The sequence below is a fragment of the Apodemus sylvaticus genome, chromosome 5 (assembly GCF_947179515.1).
Source record: "Apodemus sylvaticus chromosome 5, mApoSyl1.1, whole genome shotgun sequence".
NCBI classification, from domain to species: Eukaryota; Metazoa; Chordata; class Mammalia; order Rodentia; family Muridae; genus Apodemus; species Apodemus sylvaticus.
Genome location: NC_067476.1, coordinates 164,425,568 through 164,451,027, shown reverse-complemented (window position 1 = coordinate 164,451,027; position 25,460 = coordinate 164,425,568). Strand labels below are relative to the sequence as shown.

The following is a 25,460-nucleotide window of genomic DNA, read 5'->3' as shown; positions in this document are numbered from 1 at the left end:
AGTACAAGATCATACTAGGACACAGGAACAGTCTGTGCTCACAGAGATACCCTCTAGAGCCTATCTCCCAGTCACCCCTTAGTGACTTTTTATTGCTGTGATAAAATACCATGACCAAGGGAACTTATAGAAGAGTTTATTGGGACTTACAATTTAGAGGGTGAGTCCATGATCATCATAAAGGGGATCAGGGCAGCAGACCTGGTGCTGGAGCAGTAGCTGAAAGCTTCTATTTTTATCTGCAAGTAGGAAGCAGAAAAAGCTAATTGGGAATGAATGGTATGGGCTTTTGAAACCTGAAAGACTTCCCCCAAGTGACATACCTCCTCCAACAAGGTAAATCTAATCCTTTGCCAACAATGCAGCCAACTAGAGGTCCATATCAAATATGTGGGCCTAACAGGGACATACTCATCTGAACCCCCACACTCCACTCCCCGGCCACCCTAGGCTTGTGGCTGTATCATGATGCAAGATGCAATAAGTCCAGCTTCAGAAGTCCTCATAGTCTTCAGTCTCAGCACAGTTTAAATGTCAGTCTCAGGACTGGAGAGACGGCTCAGTGGTTAAGAGCAGTGACTGCTCTTCCAGATGTCCTGGGTTCAATTCCCAGCAACCACATCACATGGTGGCTCACAACCATCTGTAATGGGATCTGATGACCTCTTCTGGTGTGTCTGAAGACAGCTAAAGTGTACTCATAGACATAAAATCAATAAATATTTTTTTAAAAAGTCAGTCTCAAGAGACTTAAGGCGGTCTTTTCATTGTAACCCCCTGCAAAATCAAAACCAAAAGGCAAATTACATACTTGCAACACACAGTAACACAGAATGTACATTTCTAGCTGTTATGGTCCCTGAAAAGTGGGTGGAATTCTTTTTTTGAAACCTGCCTAAATCCTACAGATTCTCTTCCTGCTCTGATCTTGGCATGGGATTGAACTCTTTCCTCATCTGTAGGAGGAGGAAACCAACTCCTCTACTTCGGGGCTTCTTTGATGGCAATTCTCAGTGTCCTGTCTCTCAGCCTTTCCTCCAGATGATAAAAGGTCTGGGGACCAGGACTGGAGACTATTTCATTGGCCAGAGCAGAGTCCTCTGCTCTTGACTCTCTTTGGGCTCCAGCTGCACTAGAATGTGGTGGATCCCTGAGATGCAGACCTGGTGTTTTAGGAGCAAGGGATCTGCACTCAGTGCCCTGGACCTGACTTCACCATGCTCGATGCAGAGGGAATCTCCCTGTGGCTTCATGGCCTGAAGATAGGAAGCTTAATTTCTTTTTAAAAAATTATCAACATTAATTAACATCCCAAATGTTGCTTCCACTCTGGCCCTTCCCTCACTGAGTTCTTCCCCCATCCCCCTTCTCTGAGAAGATGCCCCCCCAATCCCTCAACCCTAGCATATCAAGTCTTTGCCATATTAGGTGTATCCTCTCCCACTGAGGTTAGACAGGGCAGGCATATGCCAGAAGTCCTTGATCCAGCCCATGTTTGTTCTTTGGTTGGTGGCTCAGGTTCTGAGAGCTTCCAGGGGTCCAGGTTTGTTGACTCTGTCTTCCTGTGGTGCTCCCATCTACTTCTAGGTCTTCAATCCTTCCCCCTGTCTAATGTTTGGCTGTGGATATCTGAGGAAGCTTAATTTCTTATCAGGGAAGTACATTGTTAACATTGAGGACTTGGGTATACAAATCTCCATTTATACCTGGCAAGGCAGGTAGAGACAAATTCTCCACAAAGCTGGTGGGTGTGAGATTCAGGGCTCCTTCTGTTACTTCTCTTATTTTTGTATTTATAATTTCCTTTTCTGCACACCCACTTCCAACAGGCTGTATCTCTATGACGTGGACCTTGTTGCACCTTAGGGCTCCTGTCCCTTCCTGGCTGCCCAAGCCAGGGTCTGGGATTCAGCCACTTGGGATGCTGGGAGGACAAAGCCAGTAAGTTTCTAGGTATCTCTGGTACCTCAGAACTTACAAATGCCCAGATGCTTCAGAGAAGCATCTGTAGATGGAGAAGGAACAGGAATCACACCTGTTCGATTTATTTGAAGTATAGTTAGTACATGAAGGGTCTATAGCAAATACATATGGAAGCTTAGTAGTATCCATTCAGATGCTCAGGGTGCTGTGCTCAGGAACAAGAAGACAACAAATAGGCAATAAGCCTGCAAGGGAGATCCCTCCTCAGATTAAAACATTCCTAAGAACTGAGCTGGCTTGAACCTGGTCTCCCTTACCCGACAGTGAAAAATTGGGTAGCAGGCAGCTTGCTTCATTGCACAGCATCATAATCCAGGACTGGGTAAGAGGCTTACCCACTACCCTTTCCCTTGAATGTTGACCCCCCAGTTATATACCCAAGCTGAGGTCTTAGATATCTGAGTCTCCTCCTCCCTGCAGTGGTATTAAGCATCTCCTGGCTCAGAAATCGTACCCCATGATCACCTATGTACCTGGCCCTTCACTGATCCCCTGGAGATTACTACCAGCATCTCATTTTATAACACAGGAATCAGGACAGCAAGAGCTTACTATATGCTGAGCAGTTGCTTCAGAGGCCACCGCTGAGTTGGACAGGCTGCACATAGCTACTTTCTTCTGGCCCTGATGCGAGTGGGAGGTGGTGTTTTATGTTAAAGAGCCAACATTTTAAAAGCCAGTGTTTCACAGAAATAGGGCCTCTGGTTATGAACTGCTCCCTTTGTCGACCCCTCTCCCAGGGCGGCTGCTGGTTGCACTTGCCCAGCTAGCAGGGAAAAGCAAGTCCCTGCAACCTGTCTGTTAGTTAGTGGGGATGATAAGGGCAGCTTGTTCCAGAAGGCCCTCCCTCTACTCCGCCCTTCTCGCAGACTCCGCCCAACTCTTTCTCACCCTAGTAGCCTACTGGGACAAGAATCTCAAGCCCAGCGGCTTTTAACTCCGGCAGAGATCACCAGAGCGCACAGCTGTAGAAGAGTGTGTAGAATAGGAGGAGCAGCCTGTGTGGTCCTGGGACTGACCCCTTCGCCCCTCGTATTGATACACGATCCGGGAAACTGATTTGTTTGTGTGCCTAATTAAGGAGCACTTTGTAGTGACCTCCTTAGGGTTAGGGTCGGTGTCACCTGTCGCTTCCCATCCGTGCCAAGTAGAGACGTGGGCAGGAAGCCCAGGGTAAGCCTGGCTGTCCCACCAGCCTTTCCGGTTTCTTTCTTGCACCCTGGGATCCTAGTGCATGGCTGTAGTTCTCAGCCTTCTCAGCGGCAGCACGGAGGTCCCAGAGTACTGACCCGAAGTCGGCTCCATGCGCCTTCGTCCTCAACCAGGCCCCCTAGGCATGGAGCTCTTCCTCCGGAAGCGGCTCACTTTCTTGTCCTTTTTCTGGGATAAGATATGGCCAGCGGCTGAGTCAGAGGAAGACATCCCCAGGATCCAGGGACACGACGACGACAACCCAGTGCCAGAGCAACCCGCTGCCGTTGAAACTTGTAGCTTCCCAGCCCCACGCGCCCGACTCTTCCGCGCGCTCTACGACTTCACTGCTCGATGTGCAGAGGAACTGAGCGTCAGTCGCGGGGACAGACTCTACGCCCTCAAGGAGGAGGGGGGACTACATCTTTGCCCAAAAGCTTTCTGGGCCGCCCAGCACCGGACTAGTTCCAGTCACCTACCTTGCCAAGGCTACCCCGGAGACGCCCTCAGACCAACCGTAAGTATCTGGTCTTGGAAGGTAGGGCTGCTAAAAGGCTGCCAAGCCCAATGAGTAAGTCGAGGTTTTGAGAGTAGGAAATACCTGCTTACAGTTAGTGAGGGCTTATTGAGTGCCTGCTGGCACCGGGCTGAGCAGACAGGTGTGCCAGGGTAGTACAATAGGAAGAGCTGCATTGCTGAGGGAGGATCCAGGAGTGAGCAAGTCCAGAGAACCAGTTGTTGAATAGAACAGCTACTCCTCTAGTCACTTCAGGACCCTGCCTCCATACGGAGGTTGCTACAGTCTACAGTGAGTGTTTACCGCTTCCAGGCCAGGGGCTGAGGTCTGAGATGCCCTTGCCATGTTTGGGAAGCTGGGAAGGTTGGGGGGGGGGGGTGCACACCTGAGCCTCTAAGTGGCTCTGGGTCCCCAGTACTTCTAGTTGCTACAAACCAGGCCAGAGCCAAGTGTTCACATGCCCCTCTTTATTCATATTCACCCAAACATCTCAGTGTTTGAGTGAGTATGGGGAAGAGCTTACTCTCTGTCCCCAAGGCTGGGCAGTCACTGGCAGTGAGTGGCATACCAGGAGGGTCATACAGCAGGGTTCATGCTGAGCAAAAAAATAAGATGGAAGCTGAAGAGCTTGTCTATGAAACTGTCCCTGGTCTTACACCCACCTGGTCCTGGCTGGAGTCCTCAGGTCCTACCTAGCATTGCTCCGATTCATCTCTAGTCTCCTGAGGACCCCTCAGCAGTTACAACCTCCCAGGAGGTTTTGTTTGACTGGCAAAGTAGAGTCATAGGAAAAGGATCCAGACACAAGGCCCATGTCTGTTTCCTGGTCTTCAACAGTAAGTGGACTAGGCCGAGCAGCTGTTTTAATGGAGGGATCTCTCAGTCACCCAGGTATGGGAGACGGAACTTAGGAACAGTCCTGTTCATGGAACAGGCAGCATGGAAGTCAGGGCTGGGCTCCTGGAAGTAGGGTTGCTAATGGAGAACTAATGACTGCCTGACCTGGAGATCAAAGAGCTCACCACACTTATGGTATCATTAGTCTCAAACACCTGGCCCCATCACCTAGGGAGAGACTCCTGAGGCATATCCTCTACAGCTCACAGAAGCCCAGCTATATCCCATAGTGGCTTGTACCCCTGTCATGGCTTCAAGGAAAGTCTGGGACTATGTTGGAGAAACTCCCACTTCTGGTCCCACACCCCCATCCCCCATGCACACACAGTCTTGCTGTGCTGAGAAGGGACCTCATCCCTAGAGACTCTTCACCTGCCAGATTTTCTCAATTCCCTGGTTCTCAGTAGAGAGACAGGAAGCTTCAAGGGGCTAGCCTAGGCTCCATCTGTATCCTTGTCAGTCCTTGGCCTCCATCTCCTTACTTTCTTATATCTTTCTGTCTCATCTGTGTTCATCCCTCCCTCCCTAGCCCAGGCCCACACTCTGGCTATGCTGGTTCCTCTGCTGTGAATCTCTGGGAGAGGGGCTGGCCTGTCTGTCCTTTTGTGGGTTAACCTGAATCACACTGAGTATCTCCACTACCTTGCCTCCATCTAAAGGGACTGAGGGACTAAGAGTCTTTTTGTGCATTGCTGTGGTCCCCAACCCACTGGTTCCTGAAACCTCTTAGAAGTGGAAAAGCTTGGATGTGAAGTTGAGCCAGCTGTGGAACTTTGGGCCTTGGAGAGCAGAGATGCATACAGTAGGGTGCATCTGGGACTGACTTTATCTTTCTGGGGTTGCTTCCGCCTCCTGAGAATGAATGGAGTGGCCAAGCATGGTAATCCCAGCACTTGGAGGCTGAAGCAGATGGATCTCTGAGTTTGAGAGACAAGGCCAGCCTTGTCTATGTAGTGGCCAGCCAAGACTACATACTGAGATCCTGTCTCAAAGAAAGAAAGAAAGAAAGAAAGAAAGAAAGAAAGAAAGAAAGAAAGAAAGAGAGAGAGAGAGAGAGAGAGAAGGGAGGGAGGGAGGAAAAGAGAGAGAGAGAAAGAAGGGAGGGAGGGAGGAGAGAGAGAGAGAGAGAGAGAGAGAGAGAGAGAGAGAGAGAGAGAGAGAGAGAGAAGTGAATGGAGCCATACCTGAGGTACCTAATGTGACTTAATACTCAGGGTCTGGCCCACCTAGGCATGGCCTTTCAGAGGGCACAAGGTACTTAGAACACTGCCCCCCCCCCCAACTTCAACTATCTACCTCTGCTAACATCCTACCCACGCTGGCTTAGTCTCCCTCTTCTGGGGCTCCGAGCTCCTAAGTAGCCAACCTTCAGATGAGCAATGCCCAGTCAGGTGACACCTAGGGTCCCTGGCCATACTAGAGTTCTATGGGTACTTCTGGGGCAGCTTTGCTGGCCCCCCACAGTTATTTGGCAGTTTTAAGTTTGGGGTTTTGGATGAGGCCTGGTAGTTATGTTAGAGTAATAGCACCAGTGGCCCAAATGAGTGGATAGTCATACCTGTGCGAAGGAACTTCCAGTCACCTGATGGTGGTGGCCTGGGACCCCCAGCTTCAGGCACTGGGCACATTTCCTCCCTGAGAGACAGCAGGGCAGTTGAGGCCTCGCACCTTGCCAGGGTCACATAGCTGGGCCTAAAAGATGACTACTGTGTCCTGGATTTGCAGTTGGTACTTCAGTGGGATCAGCAGGACTCAGGCCCAGCAGTTGCTTTTGTCTCCTGCCAATGCACCAGGGGCCTTCCTCATCCGGCCCAGCGAAAGCAGCATCGGGGGATATTCTCTGTCAGGTACTTGAACAACCCCTCAAGACTTCATTTACTGGGTGGGTGGGGGACATCTTGCTCAGCTCTCCTAGGCCAGACCTCCTTGGCCTTGGGGCAGCCTTTCATATAGACATGGTAGTTATCAAGCACCCTCCCTTCCTCCCTTCCTCTCTCTCTGTCTGTTTCTCTGTCTCTCTGTCTCTCTCTCTCTTTTTCTCTCTTTCTCTCCCTTCCCCTTCTTCCCTTTATTCTTCCCTCCCTTTCTTCCTCCCTCCCTCCTTCCTTCCCTCCTTCCCCCCCTCTTCTTCTCTCCCCTTCCCTCCATTCCTCCCTCCCTTCTTCCCGTCCCTTCTTTCTTTCTTCCTTTATTCCTTCCTCTTTCTTTCTTTTCCCACTTCCACCATTTGCTACCTAGCAGAGTTAGCATTCCATTAACACTCTTTTTCCCCAGTGCTCCCTGACTGTCCTGGGGCCTATAGCTTGACCATGCATGCCCCTTCTTGCACAGACTATGGTCCACCTCAATGACCCCATGATCAATCTGTGCAAAGCCACTTGGGATATTGGGGTGTGGGTATCTGAGGCATGTGTAGCCAAGGCACTGGTTTCCATCTCTGTCTCCAGTCAGAGCCCAGGCCAAAGTCTGCCACTACCGCATCTGCATGGCACCCAATGGCAGCCTATACCTGCAGGAAGGCCGACTCTTCCCCAACCTGGATGCATTGCTGGCTTACTACAAGACCAACTGGAAGCTGATCCAGAACCCTCTGTTGCAGCCCTGCATACCCCAGGTGGACCTGAGAGTCTCCCCATACCTGGGGACCACTGGGAACCCTTGTCTCGGAGTCTCTTGGCAAGCCTCTGTCTTAGACTTGACTGGGAAATGCTAGTGTCCTATGATTTCTTTATTCTGATGGAGTTGGCCCCCTTCGGCAGTTTTATCTACTCTGAGGCTGTTGGAAAATTGGGGATCTCCAAGGGGTATAGTGTGCACCCAATTCTACAGGGCATCAGGAGGAGTCAAGGCCAGTGTGAGGAAGGTACCCACAGTTGCTCCCAGCCCTGAGGGCAGAAGCTGAGAGTAGAGATACTATTTTCCCCCAGTATCTTGTATTACTGGGTCCAGGGCAGCAATCTGGTTTCTCTGGTTCTGTAATGACAGCCTAGCCAGGATTGTAATGAGTGTTTTCGAACGGATGTCCGGGTATGGTAAAGGGGCCGCTTAAGTTACCTTACCAAAGCAATTAGCGTCCTAGCTCTCAGCGTGGCCTCCTGGAGGTCTGCACTGGTCTCTCTTTGGTCCTAGCCTGTGCCTAGAGTAGGGGTGCACTGGGGAGGGGGGGGGGAGGCAGGGACCTGACACTGGGATTTTTCCTGAGACTCATAGGGAGGCTAGGTTCAAACAGTAGCTCTGCCTTCCTGACCACTCTGCAAAGGGAGTCTAAAGCAGCAAACATACTGACTGTCCCTTCCCACAGATGCCCTTGGCTCCGGATGAGTGGGAACGGCCACGTTCAGAATTTGTCCTTCGGAGAAAGCTGGGTGAAGGCTTCTTCGGGGAGGTGTGGGAAGGCCTGTGGCTGGGCTCTATACCTGTGGCAGTGAAGGTTATCAAATCAGGTGAGGCCCTGTAGCATTGCCCTCTGATCCTGGAGCCCAGGGCAGTGGTGGCTACACACAGTCCTGGAGCAACACCTTTTTTACAGCTGACATGAAGCTGGCAGACCTCGCCAAGGAGATTGAGGCACTGAAGAGCTTGAGGCATGAGCGGCTGATCCGTCTGCACGCTATATGCTCCCTGGGTGAACCTGTGTACATCGTTACTGAACTCATGGGCAGGGGCAACTTGCAGGTCTACCTGGGCAGTGAGTAACCTCTACTTGGGCGGGAATACTGTTCCTACCCCCGCCCTGTAGCAGCTACATCCATTAACCCTGACGATAGCATTCATACCCTGGGTCCACAAAGAAGGATCCTTAGGCCTTTGTAAGAGACACATGTGGCCCAGGTAGCAGACACCTGGTCCTAATGATCTAATGAGGACAAGGATCTGGTCCAGGCCTATATTTGGCTAAAGGCTATGTAGTCAAATCCTGATAGTTCTGAAGCTAGGGCATGAGCGACTTTGTGTCACTGACCTCTGATATGCTGTCTTGGACCCAGTCCAGGTTGGGTAGTATCTCCCTTGGGGTCACAGGCAGGTACCAAGAAGCAGGTTGTGCTTGAGGTTTTGTAGTGACTTCCTTTTCCATGTTATTCATTGTCTACTGGGCCTTGGTAGGTGCTGCCCTCCATCCCTCTCACAGAGATGGGGCAACCAAGACACAGAGGAAGCATGTGTGTGCATGTGCAGTTATGTGCACTTGCCTTACCAGCCATTATCCTGTGCCCTTATGAGGACTGCCACCCAACCCTGACCCCTGAGCCCCTCTCTCTGCAGGCCCTGAGGGAAAGACCCTGAGCCTGCCTCATCTATTGGGATTTGCCTGCCAGGTAGCTGAGGGCATGAGCTACCTGGAGGAGCGGCGTGTCGTCCACCGGGATTTGGCTGCCAGGAACGTGCTGGTGGGGGATGACCTCACCTGCAAGGTAGCTGATTTTGGCCTGGCCAGACTGCTCAAGGTTAGTGGGGCTTTGGGCTCCTGACCCCTGCAGAGGGGAAAACACTACTCTGAATCCCCAACCATTATACCTCATCCCCAGGACGATGTCTACTCCCCAAGCAGTGGCTCCAAGATCCCTGTCAAGTGGACTGCACCCGAGGCTGCTAATTACCGTGTCTTTTCGCAAAAGTCAGATGTCTGGTCCTTTGGCATCCTGCTGTATGAGGTTTTCACTTATGGCCAGTGTCCCTATGAAGGTAAGCTGTCTGAGAAGAGATCATGACTCATCAGGGAAAGTTTAGTCTGAGGGAAGTAGCCTGGGATCCAGTCTGAGGGAGGAGATGTATGGTGCCCTGGGAGTCACTGACCCCCAGAGGTACCAGCATAGGGGCTGGAGTACCAGCACAGACTGGTCATGCAGAGGCTGGGGGTGGGATAATCTCTTTGGTGGCACCTAGGCAGAATCAAGGCAGCTGCTGTCTGGTCCTCTTGCTGGCCCTTATCAGGAATGACCAACCACGAGACACTACAGCAGATTAGTCGTGGATACCGGCTGCCACGCCCAGCTGTCTGCCCAGCAGAGGTCTATGTGCTCATGGTAGAGTGCTGGAAGAACAGCCCGGAGGAGCGTCCCACCTTTGCCACACTGAGGGAGAAGCTGAATGCCATAAACAGACGCCTCCATCTGGGCCTCACGTGACAAGGTCTCCAGACCCTCCGGTAGCAACTAGGGCTGCCGCTTCCTGAAGGGTGTTTCCCAAGGAAACATTTGTCATCAGTGTCCATGGGAGATACCTCACAACTGAGGATCACAGAGAACTCTGGGCTCCAACACTGGGGCTCCTTCACTGACACAGGCTGCTACTTACATGTATACAACCGAGAGACACATGTACCTACATGTGCACAACAGATGGATGCGTGCAGACTGGGCCTGGTCATGAGCACTCAATCAGATATGAAGGCTGGTGTCTTCCTCCTGACACAGTCTCCAAAGTGTTGATAAAATATAGAAGAGGAGCCGCAAGGATGTGCTGGACAGATGAGAACCAGTAGTTTCCTCCTTGTCCTCAGCTCCCTCCTAGAATCAAGGATGAAAAGGCCCACTTTCCCCAGGTCTTCTTGTGGATTGGGTTAAGTAGATAACACTAGGCCTGGCTGTGAACCAGTACATACTATGACCTCTTAGGGGACAGCAGCATCGCCTGCCCCTACCCAGTGCCCCACAGGTACTAGTAAACCTTAGGAACTTAAAGTCAGCTTCAATAAACATGTTCCGGTGGTTTCACATTCCAGTTCCCAGAATGGAATGCTGGAGGCTCTCTAACAAGGGAGGGAGAGTTAGACAACACCCCAGAGCCAGAACTGCATTACAGTGTGGACCCTGTGACATTAATGGTGGACACTGCTAGAGCTAAGTGAGCAGCCCTTTCTGTCACCCTGGCCTGGGACTGAACCCAGAAGGCTCTTCAGCTTCAGGAAGGGGAGACTGACTGTTTTGTGATCAGCACATGCAAGGCCATTTCTAGATGCAGAGGAATGATGTTTTGAGACTGTTTCTTTGGTTGATGGGCAGTGGTTAGGGGGCAGAATTTTCTGGTTGGCAGGACTGGGTAGATAAAGGTAGGATGTTGACAACCACATAAATTATTCTCTGAGGCAAAGCCCCCATGGGCCACTTTTTTGAGGGTAACACCTTGAAAAGTTGGGCCCTGGATCATTCAACACTTCTATGTGCATAAGGGTAGCATACTGGGGGGGGGGGTAGGAGATGGGGACTTTGTTCAGGGACCCAAGTCCATTCCACTCTCCTACCAGTTGTACCCAGAAGGCTGTGGAGCAGAGAGAATGGCAGTCCCTAGAGGGGATGGAATTTGAAAACAACTCTGCACTCACCAAGGCCAATTTGCTCATGATCACTGACCACATTTGGACATTGGCTAAGAAGGACCTGGAAACTGAACCTCATGTGTAAAGTGACCCTTCAACTAGAGCAAAGATTTTGGGGGTTAGGCAGTTATGGGCTTTCTCATGGGGAGGCAGGTTTGGAGCAGGATGGTCCTAGGAGCTATGGAGGCCAAGCTGACAGAGTATACTGACATTGGTCTTTATAGGTAGACAAGGCAGTGGAATTGGGTGAGGCATGGCCCTGCCTATGCCTTATCCTACAGATCTGATTCAGGGAGGTTGAAGGGAAAGAATTTGCAACTGGAAGTTGGCTGCTTATGGGGTCCCTGCTTTGCCAGCACACAGAGCAAAAGTGTGGTCCCAAGAGCTTATATGGCATAAGACGATAGTATTCTGATGTTAAGGGGCTACCATCAGTTACACTATGAGGGCTCTAGGGATAGATAGGGTGGCACAGCCTGGAGAGAAGGATGGTGCTGGGATTATAGTCAAGCCATGGAAGCTGGTTTGACCAGATCCTGGCACATTCCTGAATATCTAATCAGCCAAAGATGAGTAGGTTTGGTCCTCCTGGGAGAGGCCAGGTACTTTTGGGTGACCTGATGTATCACTGATAGAGTTGCCCACGGGTCTCATTTAGGGACATGTGGTTGTCCAGGATATAGCTTAAGCTCAGAGGCTTGAGACTTGAGGACCCTGGAGCAAACCAGGGTGGGGGCTGGGGGGTGGGGGTAGGAGGGCACAACTGTGGAGTTCTTGAGACTGACTTCTACCACTAGCAATTCTTATCCCTCTTCTCTCTTCCTATATTGATCCACCCTTCCGCACACCTTACTGGGAACTGAGCTAGGCTGGGTAGGTGTGAAGCTACTAAGTAATGCATGTTGCTGTTCATCCCAATAGAAAGCAGGTGAGTAGTGCTTTGTCTCTTCCATGAAAGAAAACTCAAGGAAGGCCCGGCACAGTTCTCAACGGTAGAACATTTGTTCAGCATGTGGGTCAGGATTTGATTATCAGCATGAAGTACCACCACCACCACCACTACCACCACCACCACCATAACAGCACTCCCCTACCTAAAAAGAAAGGAGAGAGAGAGAGAGAGAGAGAGAGAGAGAGAGAGAGAGAGAGAGAGAGAGAGAGAGAGAGAACAAATACATAGTTTAATATGATGTTATTTCCCAGGTGATTCACCCTTACAGACTTTCCAGTTTCCTTTTCCACCCCTCTTTGTATCTGTCCTCCAGGGTGTGTAGGAGCACCCCATAGTGGACACAACAGGATCAGTCAGAGTGAGAAGGGTTGTCAGGGCCACACTGGAGACAGAGAATCTTTGAAGTTCTCAGGGTTCAATGGGAGGAGGAGGGACAGACTGGAGCAGTCAAAGGTAGGACTACTAGGAATTGGGGTAGCATGGGAGGTGAACTAAAAGAGACCCTGGGGGCCACAGAGCAGGTAGGAAACCTGGGGAAGAGGGTGGTAGGGCTGCAGAGACTCTGGTGCTGTGGGCCCTTCCTAGCTATTACCTTTTGTGGCTGCCCCTTTTGTGTCCTTATCTGGAAGGCAGGACAATGCTTGCTTCTTGATCTGAGGTCTGTGGACTACAGACATGTCTCAAGGATATCGGGAGGCACTCTAGCTCAGCCCACAGCCCACACAAATGTTCATGCCTTCCTATCCCTTGGATCCCCTTGGCTCTCCAGCTGTCATGCTGTGGTCTAGCATGCTGTCTTGGGTGGCTTCTCCAGGATAGACAGGATCTGAGTGTCCTCAGCTCAAGGAACACGAGTCATGGCAAACACTCAGTCTGGAGTATGTCCTTTTAGCTCACAGGTCTCACAAAACCCTCACTACCCCCAAACCCTACCAGTTTCTTCCTTGTCTCCAACTCAGGCCCTGCCTATTTCCTTGATGCCATGTCTAGATCTAGTCCTGTCAGAGTGTAAAAAGTAGACACCTACTCAGGGCGGCTGTCATGAATGTCAACTCTTTCACAACTCTCAGTATTTGTTAGCAAGTGTTCAGGGGGAAGGCTTTCTCCTTTGGCAGGAGGGACCAGCCAGTGTAAAGGAGTTTGTTTCTGTTTGCATATAGAAAAGTCATTGCTTTGCTCTCTACTCTGTTCTAGAAACCTGCTCACCATCCTTGAAATCTCCCTCCACTGCTCCCCTCCCCATCCTTTAGCCCTCAGACTCACACCTTGAGAAGATAAGGCTTCAGCTGATACCAGTGTGCTCACCATCTAATGGGGGTATTCCATGTAATTGTGGCTAGGTCTTGTCAAGGGGTTGTTTAGCTGGCAGGCTTTCACTGAGTGTGAGCACACAGCATGGTTTTATCCTGTGGACAAAAGAATATACAGGGGCTAGAAGGGCCTTCAGGGTGGAGCTAGGATAGACCAGCTCTAATCAGTGCTGGGTGTGGCTGCTCTCTTCTCCTACCCATCATGAGGAAGTAGGTGTGACTGGCTTTCTGGGAAAAGTTCCTTCTACCCCTCCCAGTACGAAGTGTCCACAAGCAGGCCACAGCTGGCTCTGCCACTAAGCCTGCCATGGTGTCTCGGGACAAGTCTTACCTGGGTCCTAAGTACGTGGGCCTCTGGGACTTCAAGGCAAGAACAGATGAGGAGCTGAGCTTTCAGGCAGGAGACCTCCTCCATGTTACCAGGAAGGAGGAACAGTGGTGGTGGGCCACTCTGCTAGATGCGGAAGGCAAGGCCTTGGCTGAGGGCTATGTGCCCCACAACTACCTGGCTGAGAAGGAGACTGTGGAGTCAGAACCGTGAGTGGCCCTGGGGAGTTGGCACAGCCGGAGGGTTGAGGGTGGGTGGGCACTGGGCTGGACTGGAAGGGCAGAGGGTGTAAGATCCTAGCTTGACATTCAGTTGGTCACACTCTGATCTTTAACATCCTGGTACACAGGGTTGCTATGGTCCTGAGTGACACTCAGGGATGGGGCTTCTACTTTGGACCCACCCATGACCACTTCTCAGCCATAAGTACTGTTCTGCTAGGACCCAGATGGGTTCAGAAGGGCCCAGTGTAGATTTTTAAGATGCTAGCTATGAGGGACGAGATCTGTGTGGGAATTCAAGAGCTGTTGGGGGTGTGAAGTTTGTTCACTTTCCAAACAGCCAAAACCAGATGTGCAACCTAGTTAACTAGGGAGAGAGAAGGCTGCTGGGGCACACCTATCTATATCACATGGCGGGGGTATATGGTGCAAACACAGTGGTGTTTACATGTTCTCTGAAGCACCCTAGTCTACTGTTCTTGGCCTCCCACATACCTGAGCCCTTGGAGGCTTTGAAGAACTACAGTAGTGACTGGTGTGGGCATGTTCACAGCCACCCAAGGACCCAAGCTATGTAGGTTCTTCTGGGCTAAGAGTAAGAAGGGTCCAGCAGCAGGGGTTTCTTAGTTTTATTCCTGAGACCCCCAACTCCTCATCTCACAATGAGCACCTATTGTGAGTAAATGGTACCTAGGACAGCTCCAGAAACAGGGTCTCTTGGCAGGAGTGAGATAGGCATGGGTGGTGTGCATAAAAGAATGAGAGCCAGGTAAAGGCAGGTGTATCACTAAATTCCAGGGAAGCCTGGTTTGGGGGGAGGGCAGAGGGATGGAGACAGAGGCCATGTGGCTAACATAGTAAGGGTTAGGCCCTGAGGTCCTGAGAATCTAGCACAGGTGAACATGTCAGAGGAGGAGCAAAGCAGAGGAGGCAAAGTGGTCAGAGGGGAGAGTGGGACAGATTCTGTAGCTTTGCAGGACCCAAGGAGGTGGGCTTCAAAGGCTTGAGCTGGAGATGACCCATGGAATTCCAAGGAATTCCACCTGTAGTTCAGTTCAGGCATGTCCATGCCTTTCGTTGCTAGACAGTATGTATAAATGCTTTTGAACTGGAGAGCAATTGCATGCATGCCACCGAGCCTGTGCATCTACACAAGGGTGTGCTTATCAGTATGTATGCAAGCTTGGGTAAGTATGCAAATGAGTGAGTGTACGGGTGTACATACACAAGTGTGCATTATGAGGACATGCGTCAGTGCATTGTGAGTGCACACTTGTGTATGGAAAATATGATCACATGTGCATTTGTATCTCAGTGCATGTCTGTGCACACAAGTGCACATGTGCAAATGGCTGTGTGGTTCTATGAACATGTATATGAAAATAAGAGCCTAGAAGCAGTACTGGGGAGCTCCTATTGAGACTTTTCTCCTTCTTCTGGGCCAAGGCTTAGGGCCTACAACATGTTAAGAGTCATTAACATAAAATTGCAGGTCTTTTTTTGGGGGGAGGGAGTGAGACTCTGATCTCAGAGCAGGATGGTAGGCAGTGTTTGCTCATCCCACTTCTGAGCCTCTAGGTCCTTTTCTGATGTCCAGAAGCAGCCATTTAAGACTTTCAGGGTCCATGATGGCCAGAGAGACTTCTGCAGGGTTAGGAGCAGCACAAGTGGCAGCTTAGTAGAGTTGGAAGTGTGAGAGGAGCCAGGGGGTATGTGGATATGGAGCTGGGGTAGGGATCAGCTAGACTGAAACTGAGCCTCTCCCCTGCAGGTGGTTCTTTGGTTGCATCTCCCGCTCAGAGGCCATGCACAGGCTGCAGGCTGAGGACAACTTGAAGGGTGCCTTCCTGATCAGAGTCAGCCAGAAGCCAGGAGCAGACTATGTTCTCTCTGGTACTACTTCCCAGATCTCCCCTTGCCTATGCTAACTCTGAGACCTCTCCTCTGATTGTGGACTCTTGGATATCTCCCTCTGCTCTGGAAGCCCTCAGCCTTTGAAGCAGAAAACCAGGCACTCCTCTTCAGGTTGGGTGGTTTTCCTTTGCTTTCTGGCATAACCTATGTGTCATGGAAGCCAAGGTTCTACAGGGGTTCCACTGTGCTTGTGGCCTAATAACCTAGGAGTGCTGGAAACAGAATAGCCATGGCTTATCAGAGAGTGCCAGGCAATGACCAGGCTGGGAGCAGGGGCAGGCAAAGTGGGGGACATATAGGACAGGATGCCTGCTTATGTCTCCTTCTGCTGGCCACCCACTCCAGTGCGGGATGCTCAGACCGTGCGACATTACAGGATCTGGAGGAACGATGCAGGCCGGCTGCACCTGAATGAGGTGGTATCCTTCTCCAGTCTGTCTGAGCTTGTGGACTACCATAAGACCCAGAGTCTGTCCCATGGCCTTCAGCTGTCCATACCGTGCTGGAAGGTAGGCCACTAGTTCCTTTGTGATGTAGTAGCACAGGGTCAGACAAGAGGAGTACAATATGGGAGGAGGGGGTGGGGGCTCAAGACATGGCATTCTTCTTGGCTATTGCTCTCATTACACTGGCTCACCGGAGCTCAGATGTGCTCCTGCTGAGTACCTCTCCCTGACCTATGCTGGATCTGGCTCTAAATTTAAAAATAAATAGGGCTCCCCAACAGGGGTTCTGGCAAGCCCTTGCTGAACACAAGCTGGGTGATCCAACCCCCATTCCTACCCACCCCACCCCCCACCCATACCCCTGCTATTGCCCTTTCTGTCTCTCCAGCACAAAACTGAGCCCTTGCCCCACTGGGATGACTGGGAGAGGCCAAGGGAGGAGTTCACACTCTGTAAGAAGCTGGGAGCCGGTTACTTTGGGGAGGTCTTTGAAGCACTCTGGAAAGGCCAGGTCCGTGTGGCAGTGAAGGTGATCTCTAGAGGTGAGCAGGTCCAGGCCCAACTCAACTTGGTCGCACGCTACTTCCCACTAGGCACTTCCAGTCTCCCCCCACTGAGGGTATCCCAACATACTTACTGGGCACCCACGGCATCATGGTGGGAATAACTTCTTTCAGTTATACCTGTTTTTTGTTTGTTTGTTTGTTTAAACAAGTCACTGGAAATGAGAGTTTTACCTAAAATCCTAACTGCACCCTCAGGTTTATACCTGAAACCTCAGGAATCAGGTCAGTCAGGACTTTGAAAACATCCAGCTGGAAAATGTTGACTTTGGCGATTGTGACCAAGTAGGGCACAGGAGGGCAAACGGACACATCAGGCTTGGGGCCCTGAGGCCTTGGTGGTGGAGGCTTTTGTGTCATAGCTTGGAGGCCAGCCTTTGTCTTCTTAGGCTAACCATATGTCCTGACTTGCTTCAGGAGGTCTGGCCTCCTGCTTGGAGCACAGGTGGAGGGGTGTATTGACTGAGGTTGTTGTCTCTCAGACAATCTCCTACATCAGCACACCTTCCAGGCTGAGATTCAGGCCATGAAGAAGCTACGGCACAAGCACATCCTGTCATTGTACGCTGTGGCAACTGCAGGGGACCCGGTCTATATCATCACAGAGCTCATGCCCAAGGGGAACCTGCTGCAGATACTACGGGGTAAGTGGAAAGCTCCCGGTCTCCTTTCCCAGGGTTAAAGTTTGGGAGGCAGCCAGGCATGCCTTTAATCCCAGCACTTGGGAGGCAGAGGCAGGTGGATTTCTGAGTTCGAGGCCAGCCTGGTCTACAGAGTGAGTTCCAGGACAGGCAGGGCTATACAGAGAAACCCTGTCTAGAAACAAACAAACAAACAAACAAACAAAAAGTTTGAGAGGCAGCAGGAGACACACGCAAAGGAGCTGACAGATACGCAGACCCTATGTGTCCTGCCTGACCTATAGAAAACAGCCAGGAGCTCCCAGATGAGCTTGTTGTTTTGTTGTTTAAGATGCTAAAATTTTAACGTGGTGGTTGGTGGGGGGCTGGGAAGATGCCTTAGCCATTAAAGACAATTAATGTTCTTGCACAGGACCAGAGTTTAGTTCCCAGCACCCACATGGTAGCTCATAACCATGCATAACTCTAGTTCAAGGAGATCTGATACCCTCTTCTGGCCTCTGCAGGTACCAGGCATGCATGAGGTACACAGACATACATGCAGGCAAAATGCTCTGACACATAATTTTTTATATATCATTTTATTCATTTATATTTCAAATGATATCCCCTTACCAGTTTCTCCTCCGCAACCCCCCCCCCCATCCTGTGTTTATCCCCTCACATAAAATATTTTTAAAAGCTAAAGATGGAAGCCAAGTATAGTGGTGCATATATATTTAATCACAGCACTTGGAAGCACAGACAGGCTGCTCTCTGAGTTTGAGGCCAGCCTGGTCTACAGAACAAACTCCAGGACAGCTAGGACTACACAGAGAAGCCCTGTCTTGAACCCTTTTCCCTCCCCCCCCCCAAAAAAAACCCCAAAACTAAAGAGATACAACAGTCAAGGAAAGATAAGCACATGTATACATGTGCACATACAGCTGGGAGGTGGTGGCGCATGCCTGTAATCCCAGCACTCTGGGAGGCAGAGGCAGGAGGATTTATGAGTTCGAGGCCAGCCTGGTCTACAGAGTGAGTTCCAAAACAGCCAGGGCTACACAGAGAAACCCGGTCTCAAAAACAAAACAAAAAACAAAAACAAAAAAAATTTTAAAAAAGCCAGGCGGTGGTGGCGCACGCCTGTAATCCCAGCACTCTGGGATGCAGAGGCAAGCGGATTTCTGAGTTCGAGGCCAGCCTGGTCTACAGAGTGAGTTCCAGGACAGCCAGGGCTACACAGAGAAACCCTGTCTCGAGAAAAAACAAATCCAAAAAAAAAAAAAAAAAAAAAAGTAAACATGTGCACATACCCTCAATAACGAGTACATGCATTACATCACACATGCTATATCAACTTATACACACAAATCTCTTTTTAAAAAAATGGTTGGGGAGATGGCTCAGTAGGTAAAGTGCTTGCCGGGCAGGCATGAGGACCTGAGTTTGAATCCCCAGAACTAATGTAAAGGCAAGCATAGGAGCAGGCATCTGTTATCCCTAGGCTTCTAAGGTGAGATGGGAGGCAATGGGAAAAGTCTTGTTTTATTCGGCTCAGTAGCAAACCACAAAACCTACCTTGAACATGTCACTGGTGAAGACTAACACCCAATGTTGTCCTCTGACTGCCACACAATACACGTTACACATATATAACAAAGGAAAAAAGTAAATGATTTATTAAGTACAAAAAAATCTAAGCTGGACTGTAGTGGCGCATGCCTTTAATCCCAGCACTTGGGAGGCAGAGGCAGGCGGATTTCTGAGTTCGAGGCCAGCCTAGTCTACAGAGTGAGTTCCAGGACAGCCAGAGCTACACAGAGAAACCCCTGTCTCAAAAAACAACAAACAAACAAACAAAAAAAACCTACCAATTACTGATCATAAAACTTGAAAAAATAAAATTCCCTCACAATTCTATCCCCACATTAACTGAGGCTTATGTAGCCTGCTAGTGACTTGCCTCCCAGCCTGCCAGCTTCTCTCTTGAGACCTGCTGTCCAGTCACACTTATACACACTTATACCCAAACATATGTAAAACGCTGGCAAATACATTCACACATGGCACAGACATACCTACACACATGTAGACACAACTCATCTCACCCACAAGTGGATACCGTGTTTTCTTCAACACAAAGCCAGTCCATCTCCACCAGTTGAGGTACTGTGTGAAGATGCCACCCAATTTCATACAAGAGGGAGAGGGAACGTGATAGCATAGGGCAAATGATCCGGCCTGGGTGGGGATACACACACACACACACACACACACACACACACACACACACACACACACACACGTATATACATAATACCAGCATTTGGAAGAGTAAAGTTGTGTAGTCTACATGTTTTACATAAAGAGCTTGATCTCATAAGCAGTTTCTGCAGGAAGAAGTCTTCAGAGATGAAACTCATGCCCCTTGTATGTGTAGCACTTGCTGGCTGTGCATTATCTAGAGTGTTCAATGGCTACATACCAAGAATATCTTGCAGCAATGCTTTTGCCCTTAGATTACTTTATGATTCCAGAAAGGGTGTCGGCCAAAGTATGTGTGTGCTCTTTGTCTCTAAATACATAGCTGCAGAAGGTCTAGGCCTAGCCGGGTGGTGGTGGTGCACGCCTGTAATCCCAGCACTCTGGGAGGCAGAGGCAGGCGGATTTCTGAGTTCGAGGCCAGCCTGGTCTACAGATTGAGTTCCAGGACAGCCACGGCTATACCGAGAAATCCTGTCTCGAAAAAACCAAATCCAAAAAACCAAAAAAAAAAAAAAAAGAAGGTCTAGGCCTTCCCACTTTGCAATGAAGCCAGGCCAGCTGCTCTTTGCTGTAGCCTTCATAGCCACAGCAAATGAGGACTGGTCTCTGGCCAAGTGACTCTGGCCTTTGATCACCATACAGATTCTGATGAGAAAGCCCTACCTATTTTGGAGCTGGTGGACTTTGCATCACAGGTTGCTGAGGGCATGTGCTACCTGGAATCTCAGAATTACATCCACCGTGACCTGGCTGCGAGGAACGTTCTTGTTACAGAGAACAATCTCTGCAAAGTGGGGGACTTTGGGCTGGCCAGGCTTGTCAAGGTAGGCCCTTTGAAGGTAGAAGACAGAAGCAGGATATGGGGCTTTATCTCCCAAGCCTTGAGCTGAACCTAGCCATAAACAAGATGGGTTCTTGATAGGGTGGTGTTAATAGGCAAGCAAGACTGCTTTATCTATACAGGTACAGCCTTGTTCATGCCCTATTGGTCTAGCTTTGAGTACCTAGCCAGACATAGCCATGTACCTTGAGGTTTTCCTGTCTTCATGCATTGCAATTCTGCTTTTGTCTTTCCCTGACCCAGAATCCCAGTGAATTGGTACTTTTATTGGGCCTAGCTATGATTCTGGCAGCATTGGTGGCAGCTACCTATGGTAGCAGTGGGGTGGTGTCAGTGAGTCAGACAGCAATAGGCAATGTGGTGTTGTCCCTGCCCATCAGGACCTTGGGGTCCATGCTTGTCAGTGCTACACAAGAAGGGTACAAGTGGCAGCTTCCTCTAGTGTCAGGTCCTACCATAAGACATCTTACCACAGGAGGACATCTACCTTTCCCATGAGCACAATGTCCCCTACAAATGGACAGCACCTGAGGCACTTTCCCGAGGACATTACTCCATCAAATCTGACGTCTGGTCTTTCGGGGTTCTGCTTCATGAAATTTTCAGCAGGGGGCAGATGCCCTACCCAGGTATTGACCCAAGATTTTCTCCAGGGGTGGACAAGTAATGAAGTGGAGTCAGGGCAGATCTTGAATGGTGACAAAGATGGCAGGAAGTGCTTCCTAGGGGCTCAACCAGACCCCACCCCTGTTCCATTCCTTGAGCATCCAGGAACGTGCCTCTGGGGTCATCTCCTGGAGATACTGTCCACAGGGAAGGCAACATTCATGGACAGTGTGCTACAACATGCCCAGAGCATGGTGGTGGTCATTCTAGCAGGGTCAGCATCCAGGGAGGAGCCAGAGGCAGCTGGGTATGGCTTCCAGGGATCAGAGGGTGGACATCAGTCTTCTAGCTCTCATTTCTTTTCTCCTATGGACCACAGGCATGTCTAATCATGAAACCTTTCTGAGGGTGGATGCCGGCTACCGCATGCCCTGCCCTCTGGAGTGCCCACCCAACATACACAAGTTGATGCTTGGCTGTTGGAACAGAGACCCCAAACAGAGACCTTGCTTCAAAGACCTGTGTGAGAAACTCACAGGTATCACCAGGTATGAGAACCTGGTATAAGCTCCTTGGATGTGGCCAGGACCCACAGAAGAAGACTTCATGATTATCCTGGACATCTATCAAAGGCATGGACCATCCTTCAGTTTACTGAGATGAAGGGATAGGAAACATACTAAACATACCTCAAATACTGCGTGTTGTCAAGGAAAGAGTAAAGAGGCAGCCATATTCCTTTCCCATTTATCCCCCTCCAGGAGGCCGTACATAAAATCCAGGAAGTCACTCTCTGGTTTCTTCCTCCCTTCTGTGAAGACTTCATGTGACAGAGAAGCCAAGTCTAGGCAACGGGCCTTGTGGAGTTCTTGCCATATCACTTTCAGAGCTTGACCGTCCACAAACACATACCCCACCCTTTAGCACCTTAATTCTGCAGGATCTTATGCCACATAAAACTCAGAACAAGTTTCCATGATTTTCTCTTTATAACCTTGGCTTTGTTAGAGGAATCTTACCCAGGAAGCTCAAGACAGAGATAAAAGGATATGAAATTTCTGCCCTGCAGTTTCTGGTGCCCAGTGGGGGGTGTTTGAACTACCCAGTCACCTGGAGTTTGCAGAAGCAGAGGGAAGATGATGGAGCCAGTAAGAACCAGGAGATTTGTTTGCCTTTTCCAAGACAGGGTTTCTTTGTGTAGCTCTGGTGGTCCTGGAACTCATTCTGTAGACCAAGCTGGCCTTGAACTCACAGAGATCTACCTGCCTCTGCTTCCCAAGTGCTGGGATTAAAGGCATCTGCCACTGCTGCTTGGCAGAGCCAAGATTCTTAACCATGTGGGCAGAGGCAGCTCTTCTGCGCATCTCTGCCTGAAGGCTCTGTACTTGTTTCTAAAGTCAAATTCAGTGTGGGCTTGTGTAGAGGTCCTGATTCTTCCCCTTCAGAGATGCTTTTGCCCTGAGCTCTGAGACAGAATACCCTCATGCTAGGTGCCCTTCTCTGCTTCCCATTTGGACCTGAGTTTTCCCAGATGGCTCTGGTCCCAGACTGCTTTCCCCCATGAATCTTCAGTGCTCTTAGACCCATGCTTGATCCATGAAGTCCAGACAGACTATTTGCTCTCCATGCCATCTCCTTATGTACTTGGACATTAGAACCCCAGTTCTGAGGGGGGAGTACCCCAAAAGCACCTACCCAAGGATACTTTACTGGAAGTGGGCATAATTCTCTGATGACATTTCTACCAGCCATGTCCAGATTGACCTCTCACAACAGATGAAGATGCCACAACGTCCTTTACAGAAGTATCCTCTCTGTATTCTAGAGATGAATATAGAGTACACTGTCTGTATTGCTTCCTGTAAAGCAGTTCTCAGTGATGTAATGTCACTCGACAGGGAAAGCACAGGAAAATGGAAAAGGGCAAATGAAAACCCTTCAAACTAAGTCTTTTGCATAGACATTTATCAAAAATTTCCCTTCTTTCAGTAACTGAACCTTTCATTTTCATCAAGAACAGGATTTGGGCTGGGCTTGGTGATGCACATCTTTAATTTGAGCACTTGAGAGACAGAAGTAGGCAGATCTCTGTGAGTTTGAGGCCAGTCTGGTCTACATAGCAATTTTTGGGGCAGCCAGAGCTACACAGAGAGACCCTGTTTCATAAAAACAAAAATAAATGAAAAAGAACACAATTTGTATAAAAATCCAAGTGGACATAAATTGAATCAGGCCTAAACATGCTAAAATTAAAGCTATGGGGTCTGTGTGCATTTGGCTGTTTATAGAGTCCTTCCCTACTTTCAGAGGGGACAACCCTAGGTGCACACCTTTAATCCCAGCACTTGGGAGGCAGATGCAGGTGTGTCTGTGCATTTGGGGTCTACAGAGTTCTAAGACTTCCAGGGCTACCTAGAGTGACCCTGTCTCAAAATCAAACAAACCAATAAACAAACAAAAAACAAAGAAAAATTCTTACAGTTCTGTCTGGACTAGTATAAAGGTGAGTGCTCATTAAATATCCCTAAAACCTCTCAGAAATATAGAAACAAAGTCAAATGTTCTTAAAGATCACATGCTGTAGAATAATCTTTAAGAGTGTTGGTAAAATAAAAAACAGAAATGTTTCCAGACCTGTCAACATGAACACAGTATAGCTAGACCTGTGGTTCTCAACCTTCCTAACACTGGGACCCTTTAATGCAGTTCCTCTTGTTGTGGCGACCCCTAACCATACAATTATTTTCATTGCTATTTCATAACTTTAATTTTGCGACTGTTATGAATTGTGAATATTTTTGGAGGTAGAATCCTCTTTTGTCAAAGAGGTTTCGACCCACAGGTTGAGAAGCACTGAGATAGACTATTTTTTCTTACCAGGGTTTAAACAAGTTTAATCCTACTGAGTATTTAAAATGCTAAAAGGAGAAATGAAACCCAAGGGAAGAATACAGAGGAAGGAAAGAAGGGGGTGGTCTTTGCTTCTGTGGTGTTGGTGACGTTTGCCTGACTTGTTAACAAGAGCAATTTAGGTGCTGATACCTTAGAACACGTTTGGAACTGTTAAGTGGACAGGAATGTAGGTGGAGCAAAAGCTAAATGAACTTTCCAACAATAATTTTACTTTATAAAAGGCATTTTACAACCTTAAGTTTGTTCAGGCTTGAGAAATGTAGTTAGCAATTCAGCTTTGTGGGGTTATTCCTAAGGAAACAAACTTAGGCTGATCTGCTATGGCCTCCTGTTTTTACACAGAATGGAAGTAGTTGTGCTTGGATCTGTAGTATGCAGAGCTGTGTGATGAAGGGCATATTGCTACAGTGCCCGTAAAAGTTGCCTTCAGTGGCATGCTGGCTGCCATAGCTGGTGGGTGCTAGGGACTCTAAGAGTTAAGAATGACAATATATGTAATTAGAACCACTAGAAACCACAAGGAAAATCACCTATGTGTAAAGAGTACAGGGAAACTCCATTTGTGGTAAGGTTGTACATCATCATTTAGAGAGAATGATCACTGAATGCTCACATAGGACTTATTCCAAATTATGAAAAAGAAAAATAGGGAGAGAAAGCTGATAGATTGTTGCTGTTGTTTTGTTTTCTGAGACAGGGTTTCTCTGTGCAGCCCTGGCCATCGTGGAACTAGCTCTATAGGCCAGGCCACCTGCCTTTGCCTCCTAGTGCTGGGACTAAAGGTGTACACCCCCACATCCAGCTTATGGATGGATACTTTTCCAAAGTGTCTTCCAAAGGCCTGGTGGAATGCAATCTTAACTCATTAAAGCTAAGGACTGAAAGGATTTATTTAAGGGTTTTTGGGGTTTTGGGGGTTTTTTGTTTTTTATTTTTTGTTTTTAAATAGCTCAGAGGCTGGGACTGTAGCTTAGTTGGTAAAGCACTGACCTAACACATGTGACATCTTGAGTTTCATCCCTAACAGTGCATACACCAGGTGTGGTGTTGCATACCCGAGTCCCTAGTATTTGGGAGGTAGAAGGAGGAGAATCAAAAATTCAAGGGCATCTTTACCACAAAAGGTTCAAGACCAACTTGTGTAACAATAGGCTTCTCCTCCTAACCACTTTGTTCCCAGAAATGACTCTCAGACTAATTATTTACTAATAAATGCTTAGGCCAATAATATTGACTCTGTTCTCCCACTAACTCATATCTCAATCCAGTTTACTCTAGTTTTAGTTCTTCTACTGGTTGGTTTCCTCTCTGGGTAATCTCTCAAGTCTTGCTATTTCCCAGAATTCCTCTCTCTGCTGGAACTCCCACCTCTTTCCTGCCTCAGCTCATTGGCCAAGGGTTTTTTACTGACAGATGAATGCTTTTACACAGTGCAGAGATTCTCTCTACAAACTTGGGTTATATAAGACCTTCTATTAAAATATCCTCCACCCTGGAAAGAAAATAGTTTTAGTAATAATATAGTGTGATATAAAACTAGTTTGGGCTGGGCAGTGGTGGCACATGCCTGTAAT

The 25,460-nt window shown here is 49.0% G+C and overlaps 2 protein-coding genes across 2 annotated transcripts; both read left to right on the top strand.

Moving 5' to 3' along the window:
- The first annotated feature begins 2,923 nt into the window (after positions 1–2,923).
- Positions 2,924–10,269, top strand: Srms (src-related kinase lacking C-terminal regulatory tyrosine and N-terminal myristylation sites). Its single transcript, XM_052184581.1, is given in 9 exon segments — positions 2,924–3,586; positions 3,588–3,691; positions 6,314–6,435; positions 7,036–7,202; positions 7,890–8,031; positions 8,118–8,276; positions 8,852–9,033; positions 9,115–9,271; positions 9,521–10,269. Coding segments are annotated over 9 exon segments (1,527 nt in total). The 5' UTR covers positions 2,924–3,286; the 3' UTR covers positions 9,715–10,269.
- Positions 10,270–13,473: 3,204 nt separating this feature from the next.
- On the top strand, positions 13,474–25,073 carry Ptk6 (protein tyrosine kinase 6). The gene is made up of 8 exons (XM_052184582.1): positions 13,474–13,703; positions 15,487–15,608; positions 15,975–16,138; positions 16,464–16,617; positions 17,121–17,282; positions 20,169–20,350; positions 20,843–20,996; positions 21,353–25,073. The coding sequence occupies exons 1-8, from the start codon at positions 13,474–13,476 to the stop codon at positions 21,538–21,540; spliced, it is 1,356 nt and encodes a 451-aa protein (XP_052040542.1). The 3' UTR covers positions 21,541–25,073.
- Positions 25,074–25,460: the final 387 nt, after the last annotated feature.

What these genes read in the sequence shown, in the direction of transcription:
- Ptk6 (XM_052184582.1), top strand. Translation starts at nt 13,474, where the DNA reads ATGGTGTCTCGGGACAAGTCTTACCTGGGTCCTAAGTACGTGGGCCTC. An exon ending in AGTGAAGGTGATCTCTAGAG is followed by an intron (nt 16,618 to 17,120) that starts GTGAGCAGGTCC and finishes GTTGTCTCTCAG; the next exon opens with ACAATCTCCTACATCAGCAC. An exon ending in GGCTGGCCAGGCTTGTCAAG is followed by an intron (nt 20,351 to 20,842) that starts GTAGGCCCTTTG and finishes ATCTTACCACAG; the next exon opens with GAGGACATCTACCTTTCCCA.